This window comes from Lissotriton helveticus, chromosome 5_1 (assembly GCF_964261635.1).
Source record: "Lissotriton helveticus chromosome 5_1, aLisHel1.1, whole genome shotgun sequence".
Classification (NCBI taxonomy): Eukaryota; Metazoa; Chordata; class Amphibia; order Caudata; family Salamandridae; genus Lissotriton; species Lissotriton helveticus.
Genome location: NC_136065.1, coordinates 69854023 through 69878976, shown reverse-complemented (window position 1 = coordinate 69878976; position 24954 = coordinate 69854023). Strand labels below are relative to the sequence as shown.

Sequence of the window (24954 nt, the reverse complement as noted above, 5' to 3'; positions counted from 1 at the left end):
GGCGGCTCGCACCACAGCTGATCTGGAGGCCGGGGGCACTCGTAGGTAGGGCGGCTGGCACAACAAAAAGGGCAGAAACAAACGTTGCGGGCCCCGAGCCCGTTGACGGTCTCGGTGGCGGCTTTTCTCCGGGGACAGAGGCGAGGTGCCCAGCGGCTCAGGCAGAGCGAGGCTGGCACCCGAGGCGTCCGTCCAGCCGAGGTCTGTCCCCTGGGTCTGTTTGCGTCCGGTGGGGATTTCTGGCGGGAGGGTGAGGCACAACAGCGAGCCTCCGTGGGCGGTGAATTCAGTGGTTTCCCTCGGCGGAGGGGGAGCGGCTCAGCAGAGCGGAGCTCTCCCTCGGCAGGGACGGGGAAACCGGCGAGCACGGCCTCGAGGAGGGGCTGGGGGGCACCACAGCAGCGAGCCTTCCCAGGCGGTCAACACAGCGATCTCCTCAGCGGGGGAAGAGCGGCTCAACGGAGCGGAGCTCTTCCTCGGCGGGGACGAGGAGACACAGTCGGTCACGGCCTCAGGGAGGGGCTGGGGGGCACCAAAGTCACAGCTCCGGCAGTGGTAGAAATCCCAGATAAATACCGGCAGACGAGCAGAGGGCAGGTTGAGCCAGATGGTCCTGTGGCTCAGGTCAGGGGGCAAGCTCAATCAAGCCCTTGGAGAATGTTTAAGCACAAAGTAGCAAAGTCTTTTCTCATTAAGTCTTTTCCTCTCCTTTCTCAGCAAGGCAAGCAGCAGGCCAGTCCTCCCAGCGTCTCTTCTCCTTCTAGTCGGGCAGAGGTCCTTCGTGGTGAAACAGGATTCTAATTTACAAGGAGCAGGGCTCCTACTTTTATACACAGTTTCTTTAGTTCTTACAGGCCAGGGGGGCCTTTGCATAACTGCTCCAGTCCCTGAGCACTTGTGGTGGGTACTTCTGCTTCTGCATTCAGTGTGAGGGCAGGCACATCAGCCGCTCCCCAGGGGGGCGGAGCCGGCATTGTGAAGACAGGGGCAGCCTGAGCACTTTGTTGACAAGCTTCGGTCCTTCCTGGGCCAGGTGCAGGCTGAGTCATCAGTCGCTCCCCAGGAGGGCGGAGCCAGCATTGTGGGGGCAGAGCACAGCCTGATGCATCATTCAGGGGAAACTCCCACCACCCACTAAGGTGTCATCCTGCTATTCACAACCTGTCAACTCCCAGCCCTGTCCCTCACCCACTCAGACAGTCAGATACACACAAGAGCAGAGGCGGGCTGAAATGGTTAGACAAGCAAATGCTAACTTTCTAAAAGTAGCATTTGCAAACCCAGGATATTAAAATAAACTTTACTAAAAGAAGTATTTTATTATTCTGAGTTCAGGCATACTAAACATTAATTTCTACCATGTTCCCTGAGCCTGCTGGGATTATAGAGTGTAATAATTCCAGCAGCCCATCTGGCCTAGAAGGGAACTGGTAGCCTTACAATAGTGAAAAATGAATTTGGCAGTAATTCACTATTAGGACTTGCCACACACATCAGGGCATGTCCTACCTTACACTTACAATGCACCCTGCCCTCAGGCCTACCATAGGGGTGACTAATATGAAGTTAAGGGAAGGTTTAGGGGCTGGCAAGTGTGTGCACTTGCCCAGCCAGCATGACAGTACCAGACTGCACGCAGGTTCTGCAATGGCAGACCCTAGACACATTTTAAGGCTGCTTCTGTGGGTGGCGCAACCAGCGCTGCAGGCCCACTAGCAGTATTGGCATTCACAAGCCCTGGCACTCCTGGTGCACTTTACTGGGGACTGACAGTAAATCCAATGAACCAATCAGGTATATCAATCACATGTACACTTTACAGTAGGGAGCACTTGCACTGCGGCACGGGTTGGCCGTGGCGCAGTGCCCTGAGTAGCGGACACCAGCAAAAACATCTGAGGCACAACAGCAAAAAGTGGAAGGGAAACTCACGCCAAGGTGCCAGGTCTAACACTTGGACAGAGCTGCCTATCTTCAGCAAACTAGACCTAAAATAGACACTTGAGTCAGTGCAAAGGAATCTCTCTATGCAAGTCAGTTTAGTGTACAGACATCTCACTGCTGTCTCTGCTTGATATACTGTGTACTGCTACCTCCTGAAAAATTCTCCCTTCAGGTGGCTCTTCTCTAGCTTGACACCTTTGCTCTCTCCTGCTGCAAGGGTCATATTGCTGGTGTTGCTCCCTTCTAGTAGATTTGCTCCTGCCGAATGGCAGGCGTCCAGTCTGGCACCTGTGCTCACGTTGGCTGGCTGTGCTCCATTCTGCTGCCCACACCCTCTGGCTGCTTGTTCTCTATTCTGCTGTGCCCCAGTCAGAAGGCTGTGGTTTTGCTCTCTCTCCTTGGCTGTGCTCCCTTCTGCTGTCCACCCTCTCATGCTTTATTTTGCTGTGATCGAGTCAGACACCTGTGTTTTTTTCTCTCTCCTTGGCTGTGCTGCCTTCTGCTGTTCACCCTCTCATGCTCTATTCTGCTGTGTTCCAGTCTGATTTCTGTGGTTGTGCTCTCTCTCCTTAGCTGTGCTCCCTTCTACTGTCCACCCTCTCATGCTCTATTCTGCTGTGTTCTAGTCAGATGGCTGTGGTTGTGCACATTTTTCCTGGCTGTACAAAATGTAGCTTTGATCAAACTTGCTATTCATGAGCCTAAATGTGTGTCTGCTCCATCACACTGTCTATGCTCCCAGTTGTGATATGCTCCTCCTCCTCCCGCTGCCTGTGTGCCTTGCAGCGGGCTCTGTTCCATATCAACATCTCTGTCCCTGTTGTTACCTCAGGGACATTCAGCTGGTTGTGCTTCCTTTAGCGGGCTGCACTCCATTTAAACATCTATGCTCCCTTCAGATTTACAGATCTTAGTGTTTCCTTCAGATGTCACTGCTTTAGCAGGCAGGCTGTGCTCCCTCTTTCATCTTTACTTACTGCTGCTGAGCAGCCCCTACCTGGTGCCTATGCTCTCTCTGGCTGGCTGCAGTCCCCTCAGACCATGCCGCTATCTGTCTCTTACAACATCACTTGAATGCTGTCGATCTCCCATCATCTTGTCCAATTGTTCTTCTTGGTGCTTTGCCCATTTCAGCTCACATCCAGCCTGCTGCCACGGGGGCTGTGTTTATGCATGCTGGTGGCTTTTCCTTTAAAAAGTGGATTAACTTTGATACTTGATGGAAATAACCTCCAAAATGTGTCTTATTTTTGTGCATTAGCAACAGCAACCCCAGCTGCCACAACAGCAGTAACAACCGCAGCAACAACAGCCGCCACTACAGATGCCAGTACAGCAGCCACAACTGCAGCCACCACTGGCGCAACAACAGCAGTAACAACAGATACAACAACAGCCCCAACAACAGGTGACAATACGGCTGCCACTACAGCAGCAACAACGGCAGCTACAACAGCAGCAACAACGGCTGCTACAACAGCAACAACAGCTGCCACTACAGCAACTACAATGACTGGTACAACAGTAGCAACAACAGCCGCCACTACAGCCACAACAACTGTCGCCACAACAGCTGCCCCTACAGCACTAACAACAGTACCCACCACTGCAGCCACAACAGCAACAACAACAATAGCCTCAACCGCAGCCACAACACCAGCAACAACAGATAGAACAACAGCAACAGCAACAGTTGCCACAACAGCCGGCACAATAGCTGCCACTACAGAAGCACCAACAGTTGCCACAACTGCAGCCACAAAAGCAGCAACAACAGCGGCTACAACAGCAGCAACAACAGCTGCTACAACAGCAACAACAGCTGCTTCTACAGCTGCCACTACAGCACCAACAACAGTAGCTACGACTGCAGGCACAACAGCAATAACAACAATAGCTACAACTGCAGCCACAACACCAGCAACAGCAGATACAACAACCCCAACAACAAGTGACACTACAGCTGCCACTACAGCAGGAACAACAGCTGCTACAACAGCAGCAACAACATCTGCTACAAAAGCAACAACTGCTGCCACTACAGTTGCCACTACAGAAGCTACAATGGCTGGTACAACTGCTGCAACAACAGCCACCCCAACAACTGCCACTACAGCCGCAACAACAGTCGCCACAACAGCTGCCACTACAGCACTAACAACAGTACCCATCACTGCAGCCACAACAGCAACAACAACAACAGCCACAACTTCAGCCACAACACCAGCAACAGCAGATACAACAGCCCCAACAACAAGTGACACTACAGCTGCCACTACAGCAGCAACAAAAGCTGCTACAACAGCAGCAACAACGGCTGCTACAACAGCAACAACTGCCGCCACTACAGTTGCCACTACAGGAGCTACAACGGCTGGTACAACTGCAGCAACAACAGCCGCCCCTACAGCTGACACTACAGCCGCAACAACAGTCGAGACAACAGCTGCCACTACCGCACTAATAACAGTACCCACCACTTCAGTCACAACAGCAACAAAAACAATAGCCACAACTGCAGCCACAACACAAGCAACAACAGATACAACAACAGCCACAGCAACAGTTGCCACAACAGCCGCCACAACAGCTGCCACCACAGCTGCCACTACAGCACCAACAACAGTAGCTACGACTGCAGGCACAACAGCAATAACAACAATAGCCACAACTGCAGCCACAACATCAGCAACAGCAGATACAACAACAGCCCCAACAATAGTTGCCACAACAGCCGCCACAACAGCTGCCAGTATAGCAGCAACAACAGTTGCCACAACAGCTGCCACTACAGAAACAACAACAGTAGCTACCACTGCAGCCACAACAGCAATAACAACAATAGCCACAACTGCAGCCACAACAGCCGCAACAACAGATAACCCAAAAGCCCCAACAACAGGTGAAACTACAGCTGCCACTGCAGTAGCAACAACGGCTACTACAACATCAGCAACAATGGCTGCTACAACAGCGACAACTGCCGCCACTACAGACACAACAACAGTCGCCACAACAGCTGCCACTACAGCACTAACAACAGTACCCACCACTGCAACCACAACTGCAACAACAACAATAGCCACAACTGCAACCACAACACCATCAACAACAGATACAAAAACAGCCACAATAACCGCCACAACAGCTGCCACTACAGCCGAAACAACAGTCACCGCAACAGCTGCCACTACAGCAGCAACAACAGTTGCCACAACTGAAGCCACAACAGCAGCAACAACAGATACAACAACAGCCCCAACAACAGTTGCCACAACAGCCGCCACAACAGCTGCCACTACAGCTGCTACTACAGCACCAACAACAGTAGCAACCACTGCAGCCACAACAGCAATAACAACAATAGCCACAACTGCAGCCACAACATCAGCAACAACAGCCCCAACAACAGTTGCCACAACAGCTGCCACTACAGAAACAACAACAGTAGCTACCACTGCAGCCACAACAGCAATAACAACAATAGCCACAACTGCAGCCACAACAGCCACAACAACAGATACAACAAAAGCCCCAACAACAGGTGAAACTACAGCTGCCACTGCAGTAGCAACAACGGCAGCTACAACATCAGCAACAACTGCCGTCACTACAGCTGCCACTACAGACACAACAACAGTCGCCACAACAGCTGCCACTACAGCACTAACAGTACCCACCACTGCAACCACAACAGCAACAACAACAATAGCCACAACTGCAGCCACAACACCATCAACAACAGATACAACAACAGCCACAATAGCCGCCACAACACCTGCCAATACAGCCGAAACAACAGTCACCGCAACAGCTGTCACTACAGCAGCAACAACAGTTGCCACAACTGCAGCCACAACAGCAGCAACAACAGTGGCTACAACAGCAGCAACAACAGTTGCTACAACAGCAGCAACAACAGCTGCTACCACAGCAACAACAGCTGCCACTACAGCACCAACAACAGTTCCCACCACTGCAGCCTCAACAGCAATAACAACAATAGCCACAACTGCAGCCCCAACACTAGCAACCACAGATACAACAACAGCCCCAACAATTGTTGCCACAACAGCCGCCACAACAGCTGCCACTACAGCAGCAACAACAAATGCCACAACAGCTGCCACTACAGTTCCAACAACAGTAGCTACCACTGCAGGCACAACAGCAATAACCACAATAGCTACAACTGCAGCAACTGCCGCCACTACAGTTGCCACTACAGAAGCTACAACGGCTAGTACAACTGCAGCAACAACAGCCACCACTACAGCTACCACTACAGCCGCAATAACAGTTGCCACAACAGCTGCGACTACAGCACTAACAACAGTACCCACCACAACAGCCACAACAGCAAGAACAACAATAGCCACAACTGCAGCCACAACACCAGCAGCAACAGATACAACAACAGCAACAACAACAGTTGCCACAACAGCCGCCACAACAGCTGCCACTACAGCTGCTACTACAGCACCAACAACAGTAGCAACCAGTGCAGCCACAACAGCAATAACAACAATAACCACAACTGCAGCCCCAACATCAGCAACAACAGATACAACAACAGCCCCAACAACAGTTGCCACAACAGCCGCCACAACAGCTGCCACTACAGCTGCTACTACAGCACCAACAACAGTAGCAACCACTGCAGCCACAACAGCAATAACAACAATAGCCACAACTGCAGCCCCAACAACAGTTGCCACAACAGCCGCCACAACAGCTGTCACTACAGCTGCTACTACAGCACCAACAACAGTAGCAACCACTGCAGCCACAACAGCAATAACAACAATAGCCACAACTGCAGCCACAACATCAGCAACAACAGATACAACAACAGCCCCAACAACAGTTGCCACAACAGCCGCCACAACAGCTGCCAGTATAGCAGCAACAACAGTTGCCACAACAGCTGCCACTACAGAAACAACAACAGTAGCTACCACTGCAGCCACAACAGCAATAACAACAATACCCACAACTGCAGCCACAACAGCCACAACTACAGATACAACAAAAGCCCCAACAACAGGTGAAACTACAGCTGCCACTGCAGTAGCAACAACGGCAGCTACAACATCAGCAACAACTGCCGTCACTACAGCTGCCACTACAGACACAACAACAGTCGCCACAACAGCTGCCACTACAGCACTAACAGTACCCACCACTGCAACCACAACAGCAACAACAACAATAGCCACAACTGCAGCCACAACACCATCAACAACAGATACAACAACAGCCACAATAGCCGCCACAACACCTGCCAATACAGCCGAAACAACAGTCACCGCAACAGCTGTCACTACAGTAGCAACAACAGTTGCCACAACTGCAGCCACAACAGCAGCATCAACAGTGGCTACAACAGCAGCAACAACAGTTGCTACAACAGCAGCAACAACAGCTGCTACCACAGCAACAACAGCTGCCACTACAGCACCAACAACAGTTCCCACCACTGCAGCCTCAACAGCAATAACAACAATAGCCACAACTGCAGCCCCAACACTAGCAACCACAGATACAACAACAGCCCCAACAATTGTTGCCACAACAGCCGCCACAACAGCTGCCACTACAGCAGCAACAACAAATGCCACAACAGCTGCCACTACAGTTCCAACAACAGTAGCTACCACTGCAGGCACAACAGCAATAACCACAATAGCTACAACTGCAGCAACTGCCGCCACTACAGTTGCCACTACAGAAGCTACAACGGCTGGTACAACTGCAGCAACAACAGCCACCACTACAGCTACCACTACAGCCGCAATAACAGTTGCCACAACAGCTGCGACTACAGCACTAACAACAGTACCCACCACAACAGCCACAACAGCAAGAACAACAATAGCCACAACTGCAGCCACAACACCAGCAGCAACAGATACAACAACAGCAACAACAACAGTTGCCACAACAGCTGCCACTACAGCTGCTACTACAGCACCAACAACAGTAGCAACCAGTGCAGCCACAACAGCAATAACAACAATAGCCACAACTGCAGCCCCAACATCAGCAACAACAGATACAACAACAGCCCCAACAACAGTTGCCACAACAGCCGCCACAACAGCTGCCACTACAGCTGCTACTACAGCACCAACAACAGTAGCAACCACTGCAGCCACAACAGCAATAACAACAATAGCCACAACTGCAGCCCCAACAACAGTTGCCACAACAGCCGCCACAACAGCTGTCACTACAGCTGCTACTACAGCACCAACAACAGTAGCAACCACTGCAGCCACAACAGCAATAACAACAATAGCCACAACTGCAGCCACAACATCAGCAACAACAGATACAACAACAGTTGCCACAACAGCCGCCACAACAGCTGCCAGTATAGCAGCAACAACAGTTGCCACAACAGCTGCCACTACAGAAACAACAACAGTAGCTACCACTGCAGCCACAACAGCAATAACAACAATACCCACAACTGCAGCCACAACAGCCACAATAACAGATACAACAAAAGCCCAAACAACAGGTGAAACTACAGCTGCCACTGCAGTAGCAACAACGGCAGCTACAACATCAGCAACAACTGCCGTCACTACAGCTGCCACTACAGACGCAACAACAGTCACCACAACAGCTGCCACTACAGCACTAACAACAGTACCCACCACTGCAACCACAACAGCAACAACAACAATAGCCACAACTGCAGCCACAACACCATCAACAACAGATACAACAACAGCCACAATAGCCGCCACAACATCTGCCAATACAGCCGAAACAACAGTCACCGCAACAGCTGTCACTACAGCAGCAACAACAGTTGCCACAACTGCAGCCACAACAGCAGCAACAACAGTGGCTACAACAGCAGCAACAACAGTTGCTACAACAGCAGCAACAACAGCTGCTACAACAGCAACAACAGCTGCCACTACAGCACCAACAACAGTTCCCACCACTGCAGCCTCAACAGCAATAACAACAAAAGGCACAACTGCAGCCCCAACACTAGCAACCACAGATACAACAATAGCCCCAACAACTGTTGCCACAACAGCCGCCACAACAGCTGCCACTACAGCAGCAACAACAAATGCCACAACAGCTGCCACTACAGTACCAACAACAGTAGCTACCACTGCAGGCACAACAGCAATAACCACAATAGCTACAACTGCAGCAACTGCCGCCACTACAGTTGCCACTACAGAAGCTACAACGGCTGGTACAACTGCAGCAACAACAGCCGCCACTACAGCTGCCACTACAGCCGCAATAACAGTCGCCACAACAGCTGCGACTACAGCACTAACAACAGTACCCACCACAACAGCCACAACAGCAACAACAACAATAGCCACAACTGCAGCCACAACACCTGCAACAACAGATACAACAACAGCAACAACAGTTGCCACAACAGCCGCCACAACAGCTGCCACTACAGCTGCTACTACAGCACCAACAACAGTAGCAACCACTGCAGCCACAACAGCAATAACAACAATAGCCACAACTGCAGCCCCAACATCAGCAACAACAGCCACAACAACAGTTGCCACAACAGCCGCCACAACAGCTGTCACTACAGCTGCTACTACAGCACCAACAACAGTAGCAACCACTGCAGCCACAACAGCAATAACAATAGCCACAACTGCAGCCACAACATCAGCAACAACAGATACAACAACAGCCCCAACAACAGTTGCCACAACAGCTGACACTACAGCCGCAACAACAGTCGCCACAACAGCTGCCAATACCGCACTAATAACAGTACCCACCACTTCAGTCACAACAGCAACAACAACAATAGCCACAACTGCAGCCACAACACCAGCAACAACAGATACAACAACAGCCACAGCAACAGTTGCCACAACAGCCGCCACAACAGCTGCCACTACAGCTGATTCTACAGCACCAACAACAGTAGCAACCACTGCAGCCACAACAGCAATAACAACAATAGCCACAACTGCAGCCACAACATCAGCAACAGCAGATACAACAACAGCCCCAACAATAGTTGCCACAACAGCCGCCACAACAGCTGCCAGTATAGCAGCAACAACAGTTGCAACAACAGCTGCCAGTACAGAAACAACAACAGTAGCTACCACTGCAGCCACAACAGCAATAACAACAATAGCCACAACTGCAGCCACAACAGCCGCAACAACAGATACAACAAAAGCCCCAACAACAGGTGAAACTACAGCTGCCACTGCAGTAGCAACAACGGCTACTACAACATCAGCAACAATGGCTGCTACAACAGCGACAACTGCCGCCACTACAGCTGCCACTACAGACACAACAGTCGCCACAACAGCTGCCACTACAGCACTAACAACAGTACCCACCACAGCAACCACAACTGCAACAACAACAATAGCCACAACTGCAGCCACAACACCATCAACAACAGATACAACAACAGCCACAATAGCCGCCACGACAGCTGCCACTACAGCCGAAACAACAGTCACCGCAACAGCTGCCACTACAGCAGCAACAACAGTTGCCACAACTGCAGCCACAACAGCAGCAACAACAGATACAACAACAGCCCCAACAACAGTTGCCACAACAGCCGCCACAACAGCTGCCACTACAGCTGCTACTACAGCGCCAACAACAGTAGCAACCACTGCAGCCACAACAGCAATAACAACAATAGCCACAACTGCAGCCCCAACATCAGCAACAACAGCCCCAACAACAGTTGCCACAACAGCCGCCACAACAGCTGTCACTACAGCTGCTACTACAGCACCAACAACAGTAGCAACCACTGCAGCCACAACAGCAATAACAACAATAGCCACAACTGCAGCCACAAAATCAGCAACAACAGATACAACAACAGCCCCAACAACAGTTGCCACAACAGCCGCCACAACAGCTGCCAGTATAGCAGCAACAACAGTTGCCACAACAGCTGCCACTACAGAAACAACAACAGTAGCTACCACTGCAGCCACAACAGCAATAACAACAATAGCCACAACTGCAGCCACAACAGCCACAACAACAGATACAACAAAAGCCCCAAAAACAGGTGAAACTACAGCTGCCACTGCAGTAGCAACAACAGCAGCTACAACATCAGCAACAACTGCCATCACTACAGCTGCCACTACAGACGCAACAACAGTCGCCACGACAGCAGCCACTACAGCACTAACAACAGTACCCACCACTGCAACCACAACAGCAACAACAACAATAGCCACAACTGCAGCCACAACACCATCAACAACAGATACAACAACAGCCACAATAGCCGCCACAACACCTGCCAATACAGCCGAAACAACAGTCACCGCAACAGCTGTCACTACAGCAGCAACAACAGTTGCCACAACTGCAGCCACAACAGCAGCAACAACAGTGGCTACAACAGCAGCAACAACAGTTGCTACAACAGCAGCAACAACAGCTGCTACAACAGCAACAACAGCTGCCACTACAGCACACACAACAGTTCCCACCACTGCAGCCTCAACAGCAATAACAACAATAGCCACAACTGCAGCCCCAACGCTAGCAACCACAGATACAACAACAGCCCCAACAACTGTTGCCACAACAGCCGCCACAACAGCTGCCACTACAGCAGCAACAACAAATGCCACAACAGCTGCCACTACAGTTCCAACAACAGTAGCTACCACTGCAGGCACAACAGCAATAACCACAATAGCTACAACTGCAGCAACTGCCGCCATTACAGTTGCCACTACAGAAGCTACAACGGCTGGAACAACTGCAGCAACAACAGCCGCCACTACAGCTGCCACTACAGCCGCAATAACAGTCGCCACAACAGCTGCGACTACAGCACTAACAACAGTACCCACCACAACAGCCACAACAGCAAGAACAACAATAGCCACAACTGCAGCCACAACACCAGCAACAACAGATACAACAACAGCAACAACAACAGTTGCCATAACACCTGCCACAACAGCTGCCACTACGGCTGCTACTACAGCACCAACAACAGTAGCAACCACTGCAGCCACAACAGCAATAACAACAATAGCCACAACTGCAGCCCCAACATCAGCAACAACAGATACAACAACAGCCCCAACAACAGCCGCCACAACAGCTGCCACTACAGCTGCTACTACAGCACCAACAACAGTAGCAACCACTGCAGCCACAACAGCAGTAACAACAATAGCCACAACAGCCACAACTGCAGCCCCAACATCAGCAACAACAGCCCCAACAACAGTTGCCACAACAGCCGCCACAACAGCTGTCACTACAGCTGCGACTACAGCACCAACAACAGTAGCAACCACTGCAGCCACAACAGCAATAACAACAATAGCCACAACTGCAGCCACAACATCAGCAACAACAGATACAACAACAGCTCCAACAACAGTTGCCACAACAGCCGCCACAACAGCTGCCAGTATAGCAGCAACAACAGTTGCCACAACAGCTGCCACTACAGAAACAACAACAGTAGCTACCACTGCAGCCACAACAGCAATAACAACAATAGCCACAACTGCAGCCACAACAGCCACAACAACAGATACAACAAAAGCCCCAACAACAGGTGAAACTACAGCTGCCACTGCAGTAGCAACAACGGCAGCTACAACATCTGCAACAACTGCCATCATTACAGCTGCCACTACAGACGCAACAACAGTCGCCACAACAGCTGCCACTACAGCACTAACAACAGTACCCACCACTGCAACCACAACAGCAACAACAATAGCCACAACTGCAGCCACAACACCATCAACAACAGATACAACAACAGTCACAATATCCGCCACAACATCTGCCAATACAGCCGAAACAACAGTCACCGCAACAGCTGTCACTACAGCAGCAACAACAGTTGCCACAACTGCAGCCACAACAGCAGCAACAACAGTGGCTACAACAGCAGCAACAACAGTTGCTACAACAGCAGCAACAACAGCTGCTACAACAGCAACAACAGCTGCCACTACAGGACCAACAACAGTTCCCACCACTGCAGCCTCAACAGCAATAACAACAATAGCCACAACTGCAGCCCCAACACTAGCAACCACAGATACAACAACAGCCCCAACAACTGTTGCCACAACAGCCGCCACAACAGCTGCCACTACAGCAGCAACAACAAATGCCACAACAGCTGCCACTACAGTAATAACAACAGTAGCTACCACTGCAGGCACAACAGCAATAACCACAATAGCTACAACTGCAGCAACTGCCGCCACTACAGTTGCCACTACAGAAGCTACAACGGCTGGTACAACTGCAGCAACAACAGCCGCCACTACAGCTGCCACTACAGCCGCAATAAAAGTCGCCACAACAGCTGCGACTACAGCACTAACAACAGTACCCACCACAACAGCCACAACAGCAACAACAACAATAGCCACAACTGCAGCCACAACACCTGCAACAACAGATACAACAACAGCAACAACAACAGTTGCCACAACAGCCGCCACAACAGCTGCCACTACAGCTGCTACTACAGCACCAACAACAGTAGCAACCACTGCAGCCACAACAGCAATAACAACAATAACCACAACTGCAGCCCCAACATCAGCAACAACAGCCCCAACAACAGTTGCCACAACAGCTGCCACAACAGCTGCTACTACAGCACCAACAACAGTAGCAACCACTGCAGCCACAACAGCAATAACAACAATATTCACAACTGCAGCCACAACATCAGCAACAACAGATACAACAACAGCCCCAACAACAGTTGCCACAACAGCCGCCACAACAGCTGATACTACAGCCGCAACAACAGTCGCCACAGCAGCTGCCACTACCGCACTAATAACAGTACCCACCACTTCAGTCACAACAGCAACAACAACAATAGCCACAACTGCAGCCACAACACCAGCAACAACAGATACAACAACAGCCACAGCAACAGTTGCCACTACAGCTGCTTCTACAGAACCAACAGTAGCAACCACTGCAGCCACAACAGCAATAACAACAATAGACACAACTGTAGCCACAACATCAGCAACAGCAGATACAACAACAGCCCCAACAATAGTTGCCACAACAGCCGCCACAACAGCTGCCAGTATAGCAGCAACAACAGTTGCAACAACAGCTGCCACTACAGAAACAACAACAGTAGCTACCACTGCAGCCACAACAGCAATAACAACAATAGCCACAACTGCAGCCACAACAGCCGCAACAACAGATACAACAAAAGCCCCAACAACAGGTGAAACTACAGCTGCCACTGCAGTAGCAACAACGGCTACTACAACATCAGCAAAAATGGCTGCTACAACAGCGACAACTGCCGCCACTACAGCTGCCACTACAGCACTAACAACAGTACCCACCACTGCAACCACAACTGCAACAAAAACAATAGCCACAACTGCAGCCACAACACCATCAACAACAGATACAACAACAGCCACAATAGCCGCCACGACAGCTGCCACTACAGCCAAAACAACAGTCACCGCAACAGCTGCCACTACAGCAGCAACAACAGTTGCCACAACTGCAGCCACAACAGCAGCAACAACGGATACAACAACAGCCCCAACAACAGTTGCCACAACAGCCGCCACAACAGCTGCCACTACAGCTGCTACTACAGCACCAACAACAGTAGCAACCACTGCAGCCACAACAGCAATAACAACAATAGCCACAACTGCAGCCCCAACATCAGCAACAACAGCCCCAACAACAGTTGCCACAACAGCTGTCACTACAGCTGCTTCTACAGCACCAAAAACAGTAGCAACCACTGCAGCCACAACAGCAATAACAACAATAGCCACAACTGCAGCCACAACATCAGCAACAACAGATACAACAACAGCCCCAACAACAGTTGCCACAACAGCCGCCACAACAGCTGCCAGTATAGCAGCAACAACAGTTGCCACAACAGCTGCCACTACAGAAACAACAACAGTAGCTACCACTGCAGCCACAACAGCAATAACAACAATAGCCACAACTGCAGCCACAACAGATACAACAACAGATACAACAAAAGCCCCAACAACAGGTGAAACTACAGCTGCCTTTGCAGTAGCAACAACGGCAGCTACAACATCAGCAAAAACTGCCGTCACTACAGCTGCCACTACAGACGCAACAACAGTCGCCACAACAGCTGCCACTACAGCACTAACAACAGTACCCACCACTGCAACCACAACAGCAACAACAACAATAGCCACAACTGCAGCCACAACACCATCAACAACAGATACAACAACAGCCACAATAGCTGCCACAAAACCTGCCAATACAGCCGAAACAACAGTCACAGCAACAGCTGTCACTACAGCAGCAACAACAGTTGCCACAACTGCAGCCACAACAGCAGCAACAACAGTGGCTACAACAGCAGCAACAACAGTTGCTACAACAGCAGCAACAACAGCTGCTACAACAGCAACAACAGCTGCCACTACAGCACCAACAACAGTTCCCACCACTGCAGCCTCAACAGCAATAACAACAATAGCCACAACTGCAGGCCCAACACTAGCAACCACAGATACAACAAGAGCCCCAACAACTGTTGCCACAACAGCCGCCACAACAGCTGCCACTACAGCAGCAACAACAAATGCCACAACAGCTGCCACCACAGTTCCAACAACAGTAGCTACCACTGCAGGCACAACAGCAATAACCACAATAGCTACAACTGCAGCAACTGCCGCCACTACAGTTGCCACTACAGAAGCTACAACGGCTGGTACAACTGCAGCAACAACAGCCGCCACTACAGCTGCCACTACAGCCGCAATAACAGTCGCCACAACAGCTGCGACTACAGCACTAACAACAGTACCCACCACAACAGCCACAACAGCAAGAACAACAATAGCCACAACTGCAGCCACAACACCAGCAACAACAGATAGAACAACAGCAACAACAACAGTTGCCACAACAGCCGCCACAACAGCTGCCACTACAGCTGCTACTACAGCACCAACAACAGTAGCAAACACTGCAGCCACAACAGCAATAACAACAATAGCCACAACTGCAGCCCCAACATCAGCAACAACAGATACAACAACAGCCCCAACAACAGTTGCCACAACAGCCGCCACAACAGCTGCCAATACAGCTGCTACTACAGCACCAACAACAGTAGCAACCACTGCAGCCACAACAGCAATAACAACAATAGCCACAACTGCAGCCCCAACATCAGCAACAACAGCCCCAACAACAGTTGCCACAACAGCCGCCACAACAGCTGTCACTACAGCTGCTACTACAGCACCAACAAAAGTAGCAACCACTGCAGCCACAACAGCAATAACAACAATAGCCACAACTGCAGCCACAACATCAGCAACAACAGATACAACAACAGCCCCAACAACAGTTGCCACAACAGCTGCCAGTATAGCAGCAACAACAGTTGCCACAACAGCTGCCACTACAGAAACAACAACAGTAGCTACCACTGCAGCCACAACAGCAATAACAACAATAGCCACAACTGCAGCCACAACAGCCACAACAACAGATACAACAAAAGCCCCAACAACAAGTGAAACTACAGCTGCCACTGCAGTAGCAACAACGGCAGCTACAACATCAGCAACAACTGCCGTCACTACAGCTGCCACTACAGACGCAACAACAGTCGCCACAACAGCTGCCACTACAGCACTAACAACAGTACCCACCACTGCAACCACAACAGCAACAACAACAATAGCCACAACTGCAGCCACAACACCATCAACAACAGATACAACAACAGCCACAATAGCCGCCACAACACCTGCCAATACAGCCGAAACAACAGTCACCGCAACAGCTGTCACTACAGCAGCAACAACAGTTGCCACAACTGCAGCCACAACAGCAGCAACAACAGTGGCTACAACAGCAGCAACAACAGTTGCTACAACAGCAGAAACAACAGCTGCTACAACAGCAACAACAGCTGCCACTACAGCACCAACAACAGTTCCCACCACTGCAGCCTCAACAGCAATAACAACAATAGCCACAACTGCAGCCCCAACAATAGCAACCACAGATACAACAACAGCCCCAACAACTGTTGCCACAATAGCCGCCACAACAGCTGCCACTACAGCAGCAACAACAAATGCCACAACAGCTGCCACTAGAGTACCAACAACAGTAGCTACCACTGCAGGCACAACAGCAATAACCACAATAGCTACAACTGCAGCAACTGCCTCCACTACAGTTGCCACTACAGAAGCTACAACGGCTGGTACAACTGCAGCAACAACAGCCGCCACTACAGCCGCAATAACAGTCGCCACAACAGCTGCGACTACATCACTAACAACAGTACCCACCACAACAGCCACAACAGCAACAACAACAATAGCCACAACTGCAGCCACTACACCTGCAACAACAGATACAACAACAGCAACAACAACAGTTGCCACAACAGCCGCCACAACAGCTGCCACTACAGCTGCTACTACAGCACCAACAACAGTAGCAACCACTGCAGCCACAACAGCAATAACAACAATAGTCACAACTGCAGCCCCAACATCAGCAACAACAGATACAACAACAGCCCCAACAACAGTTGCCACAACAGCCGCCACTACAGCTGCTACTACAGCACCAACAACAGTAGCAACCACTGCAGCCACAACAGCAATAACAACAATAGCCACAACTGCAGCCCCAACATCAGCAACAACAGCCCCAACAACAGTTGCCACAACAGCTGTCACTACAGCTGCTACTACAGCACCAACAACAGTAGCAACCAATGCAGCCACAGCAGCAATAACAACAATAGCCACAACTGCAGCCACAACATCAGCAACAACAGATACAACAACAGCCCCAACAACAGTTGCCACAACAGCCGCCTCAACAAGTGACACTACAGCCGCAACAACAGTCGCCAAAACAGCTGCCACTACCGCACTAATAACAGTACCCACCACTTCAGTCACAACAGCAACAACAACAATAGCCACAACTGCAGCCACAACTGCAGCCACAACACGGGCAACAACAGATACAACAACAGCCACAGCAACAGTTGCCACAACAGCTGCCACTACAGCTGCTTCTACAGCACCAACAACAGTAGCAACCACTGCAGCCACAACAGCAATAACAACAATAGCCACAACTGCAGCCACAACATCAGCAACAGCAGATACAACAACAGCCCCAACAATATTTGCCACAACAGCCGCCACAACAGCTGCCAGTATAGCAGCAACAACAGTTGCAACAACAGCTGCCACTACAGAAGCAACAACAGTAGCTACCACTGCAGCCACAACAGCAATAACAACAATAGCCACAAATGCAGCCACAACAGCCGCAACAACAGATACAACAAAAGCCCCAACAACAGGTGAAACTACAGCTGCCACTGCAGTAGCAACAACGGCTACTACAACATCAGCAACAATGGCTGCTACAACAGTGACAACTGCCGCCACTACAGCTGCCACTACAGCACTAACAACAGTACCCACCACTGCAACCACAACTGCAACAAAAACAATAGCCACAACTGCAGCCACAACACCATCAACAACAGATACAACAACAGCCACAATAGCCGCCACGACAGCTGCCACTACAGCCGAAACAACAGTCACCGCAACAGCTGCCACTACAGCAGCAACAACAGTTGCCACAACTGCAGCCACAACAGCAGCAACAACAGGTACAACAACAGCCCCAACAACAGTTGCCACAACAGCCGCCACAACAGCTGCCACTACAGCTGCTACTACAGCACCAACAACAGTAGCAACCACTGCAGCCACAACAGCAATAACAACAATAGCCACAACTGCAGCCCCAACATCAGCAACAACAGCCCCAACAACAGTTGCCACAACAGCCGCCACAACATCTGTCACTACAGCTGCTACTACAGCACCAACAGTAGCAACCACTGCAGCCACAACAGCAATAACAACAATAGCCACAACTGCAGCCACAACATCAGCAACAACAGATACAACAACAGCCCCAACAACAGTTCCCACAACAGCCGCCACAACAGCTGCCAGTATAGCAGCAACAACAGTTGCCACCACAGAAACAACAACAGTAGCTACCACTGCAGCCACAACAGCAATAACAACAATAGCCACAACTGCAGCCACAACAGCCACAACAACAGATACAACAAAAGCCCCAACAACAGGTGAAACTACAGCTGCCACCGCAGTAGCAACAACGGCAGCTACAACATCAGCAACAACTGCCGTCACTACAGCTGCCACTACAGACGCAACAACAGTCGCCACAACAGCTGCCACTACAGCACTAACAACAGTACCCACCACTGCAACCACAACAGCAACAACAACAATAGCCACAACTGCAGCCACAACACCATCAACAACAGATACAACAACAGCCACAATAGCCACCACAACACCTGCCAATACAGCCGAAACCACAGTCACCGCAACAGCTGTCACTACAGCAGCAACAACAGTTGCCACAACTGCAGCCACAACAGCAGCAACAACAGTGGCTACAACAGCAGCAACAACAGTTGCTACAACAGCAGCAACAACAGCTGCTACAACAGCAACAACAGCTGTCACTACAGCACCAAAAACAGTTCCCACCACTGCAGCCTCAACAGCAATAACAACAATAGCCACAACTGCAGCCCCAACACTAGCAACCACAGATACAACAACATCCCCAACAACTGTTGCCACAACAGCCGCCACAACAGCTGCCACTACAGCAGCAACAACAAATGCCACAACAGCTGCCACCACAGTTCCAACAACAGTAGCTACCACTGCAGGCACAACAGCAATAACCACAATAGCTACAACTGCAGCAACTGCCGCCACTACAGTTGCCACTACAGAAGCTACAACGGCTGGTACAACTGCAGCAACAACAGCTGCCACTACAGCTGCCACTACAGCCGCAATAACAGTCGCCACAACAGCTGCGACTACAGCACTAACAACAGTACCCACCACAACAGCCACAACAGCAAGAACAACAATAGCCACAACACCAGCAACAACAGATACAACAACAGCAACAACAACAGTTGCCACAACAGCCACCACAACAGCTGCCACTACAGCTGCTACTACAGCACCAACAACAGTAGCAACCACTGCAGCCACAACAGCAATAACAAAAATAGCCACAACTGCAGCCACAACAGCCGCAACAACAGATACAACAAAATCCCCAACAACAGGTGAAACTACAGCTGCCAATACAGTAGCAACAACGGCTGCCACAACATCAGCAACAACGGCTGCTACAACAGCGACAACTGCTGCCACTACAGCTGCCTCTACAGCGCCAACAACAGTCCCCACAACAGCTGCCACAACACCACTTACAACAGTACCCACCACTGCAGCCTCAACAGCAATAACAACAATAGCCACAACTGCAGTCCCAACACTAGCAGCCACAGATACAACAACAGCCCCAACAACTGTTGCCACAACAGCCGTCATAACAGCTGCCACTACAGCAGCAACAACAAATGCCACAGCAGCTGCCACTACAGTACCAACAGTAGCTACCACTGCAGGCATACCTGCAATACCCACAATAGCTACAACTGCAGCCACAACACCAGTAACAGCCGATACAACAACAGCCCCAACAAGAAGTGTTCCTACGGCTGCCACTACAGCAGCAACAACGGGTGCTACAACAGAAGCAACAACGGCTGCTACAACGGCAACAACTGCCGCCACTACAGTTGCCACTACAGAAGCTACAACGGCTGGTACAACTGCAGCAACAACATCCGCCACTACAGCTGCCACTACAGCCGCAACAACAGTCGCCACAACAGTTGTCACTACAGCACTAACAACAGTACCCACCACTGCAGCCACAACAGCAATAACAACAATAGCCAAAACTGCAGCCACAACACTAGCAACAACAGATACAACAAAAGCCCCAACAACAGTTGCCAGTACAGCAGCAACAACAGTTGCCACAACAGCTGCCACTACAGTACCAACAACGGTAACTACCACTGCAGGCACAACAGCAATAACAAAAATAGCCCCAACAACAAGTGACACTACAGCTGCCACTACAGCAGCAACAACGGCTGCTACAACAACAGCAATAACTGCTGCTACAACAGCAACAACAGTCACCACAACAACTGCCAATACAGCATTAATAACAGTACCCACCACTTCAGCCACAAAAGCAACAACAATAGTGACAACTGCAGCCACAACACCAGCAACAACAGATACAACAACAGCCGCAACAACAGTTGCCTTAACAGCCGCCACAACAGCTGCCACTACAGCCGCAACAACAGTCACCGCAACAGCTGCCACTACAACCGCAACAACAGTTGCCACAACTGCAGCCACAGCAGCAGCAACAACAGCGGCTACAACAGCAGCAAGAACGGCTGCTACTACAACAACAACAGCTGCCACTACACCTGCCACTACAGTACCAACAACAGTAGAAACCATTGCAGCGACAACTGCAGCCACTACAGCAATAACAACAATAGCCACAACTGCAGCCACAACACCAGCGACAGCAGATACAACAAAAGCCCCAACAACAGGTGACACTACAGCTGCCACTACAGCAGCAACAACGGCTGCTACAACAGCATCCACAACGGCTGCTACAACGAAAACAACTGCCGCCAATACAGTTGCCACTACAGAAGCTAAAACACCTGGTACAACTGCAGCAACAACAGCCACCCCTACAGCTGCCACTACAGTCGCAACAGTCGCCACAACAGGTGCCACTACAGCACTAACAACAGTACCCACCACTGCAGCCACACAATCAACAACAACAATAGCCACAACTGCAGCCACAACACCAACGACAGCTGCCACTACAACCGCAACAACAGTTGCCACAACTGCAGCCACAGCAGCAGCAACAACAGCGGCTACAACAGGAGCAAGAACAGCTGCTACTACAACAACAACAGCTGCCACTACAGCTGCCGCTACAGCACTAAGAACAGTTCCCACCACTGCAGCCACACAATCAACAACAACAATAGCCACAACTGCAGCCACAACACCAACAACAGATACAACAGCCACAACAACAGTTGCCACAAAAGCCACCACGACAGCTGCCACTACAGCCGCAACAACAGTTGCCACAACTGCAGCAACAACAGCGGCTACAACAGCAGCAAGAACAGCTTCTACTACAACAACAACAGCTGCCACTACAGCTGCCACTACAGCACCAACAACAGTAGCAACCACTTCAGCCACAACAGCAATAACAACAATAGCCACAACTGCAGCCACAACACCAGCAAAAACAGATACAACAGCTCCAACACCAGTTGCCACAACAGCCACCACGACAGCTGCCACTACAGCAGCAACAACAGTTGCCACAACAGCTGCCACTACAGAACCAACAACAGTAGCTACCACTGCAGCCACAACAGCAGCAATAACAGATACAACAACAGCCCCAACAACAGGTGATACTACAGCTGCCACTACAGTAGCAACAACGGCTGCTACAACAGCAGCAACAACGGCTGCTACAACAGCAACAACTGTCGCCACTACAGCTGCCACTACAACCACAACAACAGTCACCACAACAGCTGCCACTACAACACTAACAACAGTACCCAGCACTGCAGCCACACCAGCAACAATAACAATAGCCACAACTGCAGCCACAACACCAGCAACAACAGATACAACAACGGCCACAACAACAGTTGCCACAACAGCCACCACAACAGCTGCCACTACAGCTGCAACAACAGTCCCCACAACAGCTGCCACTACAGCAGCAACAACAGTTGCCACAACTGCAGCCACAACAGCAGCAACAACAGTGGCTACAACAGCAGCAACAACAGCTACTACAACAGCAACAACAGCTGCTATTACAGCTGCCACTATAGCACCAACAACAGTAGAAACCACTGCAGCCACAACAGCAATAACAACAATAGCCACAACGGCAGCCACAACACCAGCAACAGCAATAACAACAATAGCCACAACTGCAGCCACAACACCAGCAACAGCAGATACAACAACAGCCCCAACAACAGGTGACACTACAGCTGCCACTACAACAGCAACAACAGCTACTACAACAGCAACAACAGCTGCTATTACAGCTGCCACTATAGCACCAACAACAGTAGCAACCACTGCAGCCACAACAGCAATAACAACAATAGCCACAACTGCAGCCACAACACCAGCAACAGCAATAACAACAATAGCCACAACTGCAGCCACAACACCAGCAACAGCAGATACAACAACAGCCCCAACAACAGGTGACACTACAGCTGCCACTACAACAGCAACAACAGCTGCTACAACAGCATCCACAACGGCTGCTACAACAGCAACAACAGCCATCACTACAGCTGCCACTACAGCTGCAGCAGTTGCCTCAACAGCTCTAACAGTATCCACCACAGCAGCCACAACATCAATAACAACAATAGCCACAACTGCAGCCACAACACCAGCAACAACAGATACAACAGCCCCACTGACAGCTGCCACTACAGCAGCAACAAAAGTTGCCATGACATCTGCTACTACAGAACCAACAACAGTAGCTACCACTGCAGCCACAACAGCAATAACAACAATAGCCACAATTGCAGCCACAACACAAGCAACAACAGATACAACAATAGCCCCAAAAACAGCTGCCACTACAGCAGCAACAATGACTGCTACAACAGCAACTACTTCCACCACTACAGCTGCCACTACAGCCGCAACAACAGTCGCCACAATAGCTGCCACTACAGCACTAACAACAGTACCCACAACTGCAGCTACAACAGTAATAACAACAATAGCCACAACTGCAGCCACAACACCAGCAACAACAGATACAACAACAGCCCCAACAACAGTTGCCACAACAGCCGCCAAGAGAGCGGCCACTACAGCCGCAACAACAGTCGCCACAACAGCTGCCACTACCGCAGCAACAAATGTTGTCACAGCAGCTGCCTCCACAGCAGCAACAACAGTTGCCACCGCAGCTGCCTCCCCAGCAGCCACAACAGTTGCCACAACAGCTGCCTCTACAGCAGCAACAGCCACCACAACAGCTGCCACTACATCACCAACAACAGCATACACCACTGCAGCTACAACAGCAGTAACAACAATAGCCACAACTGCAGCCACTACAGCAGCAACAACAGAAACAACAACATCACCAACAACAGGTGCTACTTCAGCTGCCACTACAGGAGCAACAACACCTGCTACAACAGCAACAACAGCAACTACTACTGCCACCACTACAGGAGCAACAACAGTTGCCTCAACAGCTGCCACTACCACACCAACAAAAATAGCCACCACTTCAGCCATAACAGCAACAAAAGTTGCCACAGCAGCTGCCACTACATCAGAAACAGCAGTTGCCACAACAGATGCTACTACATCAGAAAGAACAGTTGCCACAACAGCTGCCTCTACAGCAGCAACAACAGTTGCCGCAACAGCTGCCACTACAGCAGCAACAACAGTTGCCACGGCAGCTGCCTCCACAGCAGCAACAACAGTTGCTACATCAGCTGCCACTACAGCAGCAACAACAGTTGTCACAATAGCTGCCACTACAGCAGCAACAACAGTTGCCACAACAGCTGCCACTACAGCAGCAACAACAGTTGCCACAACAGCTGCTTCCACAGCAGGAACAACAGTTGCCACTACAGCTGCCACTACTTCAGAAACAACAGTTGCCACAACAGCTACAAGTTCAGGTGGTAAGTCATTTTGTATTCCTCCTTTGTTCAAAGCTTCACATTAACGATTGACTAGGTGGTCATCATAACAGCAGAGCTTAAGCAACAGGGAACCTAGCAGGGCTTTACCAATCTTTCCTCAGTTTCAGTTCTTCAGCTGGATAAAGGTCTTGTCAGTCAGAGCCTAGTGGGAAGAGGTTCCTCATGTTTCAGGTTAACCA

The 24954-nt window shown here is 50.5% G+C and overlaps 1 protein-coding gene across 1 annotated transcript in view; it reads left to right on the top strand.

Annotated features, from left to right (window-relative positions):
* The first annotated feature begins 4008 nt into the window (after positions 1–4008).
* Positions 4009–24954, top strand: part of LOC144752386 (uncharacterized) — a 42269-nt gene continuing 21323 nt past the window's right edge. Inside the window, exons 1-18 of the mRNA XM_078640320.1 lie at positions 4009–4201; positions 4847–4986; positions 5497–5814; positions 6488–6591; positions 7664–7782; positions 8135–8320; positions 13346–13617; positions 14278–14475; positions 14713–14880; positions 16156–16659; positions 16774–17230; positions 17420–17610; positions 18115–18249; positions 18943–19024; positions 19163–19767; positions 20170–22356; positions 22429–22980; positions 23050–24754. Of these exons, the coding sequence (XP_078496446.1) occupies positions 4009–4201; positions 4847–4986; positions 5497–5814; positions 6488–6591; positions 7664–7782; positions 8135–8320; positions 13346–13617; positions 14278–14475; positions 14713–14880; positions 16156–16659; positions 16774–17230; positions 17420–17610; positions 18115–18249; positions 18943–19024; positions 19163–19767; positions 20170–22356; positions 22429–22980; positions 23050–24754 (8116 nt within the window). The remainder of the gene's footprint in view (positions 4202–4846; positions 4987–5496; positions 5815–6487; positions 6592–7663; positions 7783–8134; positions 8321–13345; positions 13618–14277; positions 14476–14712; positions 14881–16155; positions 16660–16773; positions 17231–17419; positions 17611–18114; positions 18250–18942; positions 19025–19162; positions 19768–20169; positions 22357–22428; positions 22981–23049; positions 24755–24954) is intronic.